The sequence below is a fragment of the Aulonocara stuartgranti genome (assembly GCF_965226115.1).
Source record: "Aulonocara stuartgranti genome assembly, chromosome: 6".
NCBI lineage: Eukaryota > Metazoa > Chordata > Actinopteri > Cichliformes > Cichlidae > Aulonocara > Aulonocara stuartgranti.
In genome coordinates, this window is record NC_138944.1 from 33,818,849 (window position 1) to 33,822,803 (window position 3,955).

At 39.4% G+C, this 3,955-nt stretch overlaps 1 protein-coding gene across 3 annotated transcripts; it reads left to right on the forward strand.

The window, feature by feature from the left end:
* The first annotated feature begins 208 nt into the window (after positions 1 to 208).
* On the forward strand, positions 209 to 3,848 carry LOC309707757 (protein CutA homolog). 3 transcript variants are annotated; one of them, XM_082535264.1, is made up of 7 exons: positions 209 to 311; positions 682 to 802; positions 903 to 1,051; positions 1,653 to 1,712; positions 1,883 to 1,928; positions 3,135 to 3,184; positions 3,336 to 3,848. In XM_082535264.1, the coding sequence occupies exons 2-7, from the start codon at positions 740 to 742 to the stop codon at positions 3,433 to 3,435; spliced, it is 468 nt and encodes a 155-aa protein (XP_082391390.1). In that variant the 5' UTR covers positions 209 to 311; positions 682 to 739; the 3' UTR covers positions 3,436 to 3,848. The 3 variants fall into 3 exon arrangements, with proteins under 3 accessions (XP_082391390.1, XP_082391392.1, XP_082391391.1); XM_082535265.1 differs by having other exon boundaries at positions 237 to 311; positions 737 to 802; XM_082535266.1 differs by lacking the exon at positions 682 to 802 and having other exon boundaries at positions 234 to 311.
* Positions 3,849 to 3,955: the final 107 nt, after the last annotated feature.

A 3,955-nucleotide genomic window follows, 5' to 3' on the forward strand; every position in this document is an offset into this window, starting at 1 on the left:
TGCATTCACTGGGGTAAATGCTTGTGTGTGAGTGTTAGATAAAACCAATGTGTGTGTAAATGATGAAATTAAACTTATAAGATAGTAGAAATTATAGAAAAGTAACTAATTAGAAATTATTATTTATTTATTTTCCCGAAATTCAGAAAAAAAAATTAATAAATGCAGAAATGTGAATTTGAATTCCAATTCCGTCTAGTCCGCTGTCACGCAACATGCATGTCAGGGGCTTTTATTTTGAAAGGTAGGGACAGGAAGGTTTACAGGAGGTTTCCTGTAGGGGTTGGGCAGTGACAGACTGCGGTTAGAAGGTAAGTTGCAAGGAATTTACATTATAGCAACACTTTGCAATCCAGCTGAACAACTTATCAGAGCGTTTTAGTGAGTCTGCCGTGCCGTGTTGCTCTTTCACACACTCACGAGCTTCTGCCGACGCCCAGCAGCTAACAGCTAACTGTGGTTACTAGCAGTGCAATGCTAAACACAACTCACCTGCAAGTTCAAACCCTAAGCATGCAACCCGGCTGCAGCATTTCTACAGCCCGTTCTCTTAAATTATGGTCTGCTTTGTTGAGTGGAGCGTGTTGAATGCAAAAGTGGGGAAGTTAACAGAGACTTTCATGGTGTTTGCATGGTGTGACAAGCTGCTTCAAGTACTAACCCTTATGTAACTCTGTTTAGACACATTACAACAAAGGGGGGAAAAGCCTAAGCTTCGTGTGTCTCACCTGCTCAGGCAATGCGCATTGGTTTGCCCACAGCAGAGACACTACAGGGTGGATCCTTAAAAGCTTTGCTTTTGGTGAGTGTGCGATTTCCTCTAACACTTGGCTCATCAAGTTAGGTAAAATGAAAAAAAAAAAACATGCTTTGCTCTAACGTTTATTCATTTCTCTTGTCAGACAGTGCTCCTGAGCCTGTTTATGTTCCAGCTGCTGAGGACCGTGGGACTGAGGGCCTTCTCCATGGCATCTGAGACGTACACATCAGGCACACACTCTGCTGCCTTTGTCACCTGTCCTAATGACACAGTTGCTAGAGATTTAGCCAGGTGATTCAAATGGCACAATAACAGTTCTGTTTATAATATATGCACACTAGACACTTTGTTAGGTACACCTTACAACTACTCGGTTGGACCTGTTTTTTTGGCAATAATTGAACAAGCTGCTGGAAACATTCTTCAGAGATTTTGGCCTGTGTTGACGAGATGGTTGCTGCAGAACATTCATGCAAATTTCCTGGTCCACCACTTTCCAAAGGTGTTCTACTGGATCGATAGCTTGTGAATGTGGAGGCCTCTTGTGTACATTGAACTCACCGTCACCTGTTCAGTAAAACCATCTTGAGATGATTTGAGGTTTGTGATGCAGTTTGTTGCCATCAGGTGTCATGAAGGGTCTGAAATGGTCAGCTGCAATATTCAGGCAGGCTGTGATGTTTAAACCATTTCTTTTTGAAGCTAAGTGCTCCAGAGTATATCCCCCACACTATTAGACCACCACTAGTCTGAACCATTGATACAAGGCAGGATGGATCCTTGCACAAATGTGCACGTTCAAGTAAAAACTCTCTGTCTTCATTAGCTGGATACAAGGACCATGAGATGTTTTTCATCTGTGCTCATTTCATTCTTTTATTCTTTCTCACAGGGGTATTGTGGAAAAGAAGCTAGCAGCTTGTGTCAACATTGTCCCAGCGATCAAATCTATGTATGTTTCACATTAGCTATTCTTTAGTATCATGTTGCACTGAGCTTTCTTTGCCAGTGTTGTTTTTTGTAAATTATAGACTATATTTATACTGTTCTAACTAGCAGAAGTCTTCCTGACTCTGAAGCTAGTACTTAATAACCAAAAATAATTGTGTGCTGTTCCTTCAGATATGAATGGCAGGGGAAGATTGAGGAGGACAATGAGGTGCTTCTGGTGAGTGCTTTCTGGGTACTGTTATATATTGCTTAGATGCAGCTAAAATCCATTTGTATGTCTTGGGGGCAAAATGTAATGCAAGACTGTTATTATTTCAGATCCTATTATTGATATAGTTTAATTTATTAGTGAAATATTTAAAAGAAAAAATTCCTAATTTACAGAAGTATTTAGACCCTTTGATGTGATACTCCAAGTTGTTGTCCGATTTCTAAAGTCTTGAGTGCTCCCCACAGCAAGCAGCATCAGTAATTGTGAGATGGAAGACGTTAAAAACCACAGAGACTCTTCCAAGAGTGAAATCAGTCACAAAATCATGTTGGTACTTGGTTACAGGGGCGATCAAGACTCTGTCCCTCCAACAGAGTTTCAGAAGACCTCAGGAGAGAATTGTGAAACCTTTTGAAAGGTGGCTCAACTGAGCTCCAACAGTTAGTTGTTGTTGTTTTTTTTGGTTGAGTAGTTCAATGGAAAACAATATAAGTAAATGCTATTATCTAAACTTCAACCAAATGATTTGTAAGAGCAAAACCAAAAAAGACAAACTCTAATATTTTTTGCATTTAAGTCCAAATTCTGTTACCGGTGAACACAAAGCACTGATTATTGGCTACGGTATCATCCCTGCGATGTAGCATGGTGGTGGTAGCATCATGCTCCGGGAATACTTCACAGCAAACAGGGATGGAAATGTATCACAATCGGGGGGAGAATGAAAGCTACTAAATAAACAGAGGTCCTTGAAGTAAACCTGCTGCAGAATGGGACGTGAAGGAGGGCAATGGTTCAAAAAAGTAGTGCGAGACACTTCTAGAGTAACTTGAGGACAGAAAATTGAACCTGGAAATAAGATTATTCTATAGAAGAGCTATAGTTTTTAAGCTTAGGTTGTGACTAAATGACTGTCAATATGAGCTGTTAGTAGATAGACTCAGTCCTACTTTCTGTAGTCACTGTTAGAGGGAACAGCACTGATAACCATTCTCAGCTGTGGGCAACATTTCAGTATTTAATATAAAGGCAAGTTTCAGGATAGATCCCATTATTTGTCTGCTTACTGTGACATATTAGGTCATGGTCTCTTAGAACATGGCAAACTATATTTTAAACTGTTCAGCATGAGCTTTCTCCTTCATGAAGTTGATTAAATGGAAAGGTAGTATGTCTGAAGTCCTGTTTGACACAGTGTCTTTCCAAATCTAGATGATCAAAACAAGAAGTTCCAAGGTACCCGCTCTTGCTGAATATGTCCGGTAAGTTTGTTTTAATATTCAACACATAAAACAGATTGCACTAGAACATTGCGTTCATCATTTGCTCCATTATGTCATGATTCATGCAGTCGCAGTTTTAAGTACTGGCTTTTCTCTGTTTATTTGACTCATAATGGATTGTCCTCCACAGCTCTAACCATCCCTATGAGGTGGCTGAGGTCATCAGCCTGCCTATTGACCAGGGTAACCCGCCTTACCTTAAGTGGATTGGAGACATTGTTCCTGAGTAAAGGTGGACAGTTAGATTAGTGGAAGAATTTTGGGATAATTGATGGATGTAAAAAAAATTATATAATACAAAAGTTCATTCTTTTCAAACACACCCCCGTTACAAAAAAAAACCTGTCCAGATTTGTAATTATTATTACAAACTGCATTAAATGTTGGGATTAAAAACATGTTCTGAAATATTTGCAATGCTTCTTTCTCCTAGCAATGAGCTGAGGCTTGTAAATAACTGCCTTCCCTCTAGTATGTGGACCTCTAGAGGGCAGCAATGTTTTGTCCTTTTTCAAAGTTAAACTGGTGCAGAATTGAACTTTGTCTCGGTGAACCCTGAAATGTTTAATGTGAACAGACATCTGTTACATCTGTTATGTCTTTAATTAATTTTGCATTGTGAAATAAAGCCAACTGTTTTTCATTGGTTTTAAGCATTTTTTTGGTGAGCACGTTATGACGGCGTGACACTTACATACATGCTACATACATATGTTAGGCACATACTATATACATGTCCATATGTTGTGA

What these genes read in the sequence shown, in the direction of transcription:
- LOC309707757 (XM_082535264.1), top strand. Translation starts at nt 740, where the DNA reads ATGCGCATTGGTTTGCCCACAGCAGAGACACTACAGGGTGGATCCTTA. An exon ending in AGGACAATGAGGTGCTTCTG is followed by an intron (nt 1,929 to 3,134) that starts GTGAGTGCTTTC and finishes TTCCAAATCTAG; the next exon opens with ATGATCAAAACAAGAAGTTC. An exon ending in GCTCTTGCTGAATATGTCCG is followed by an intron (nt 3,185 to 3,335) that starts GTAAGTTTGTTT and finishes TGTCCTCCACAG; the next exon opens with CTCTAACCATCCCTATGAGG.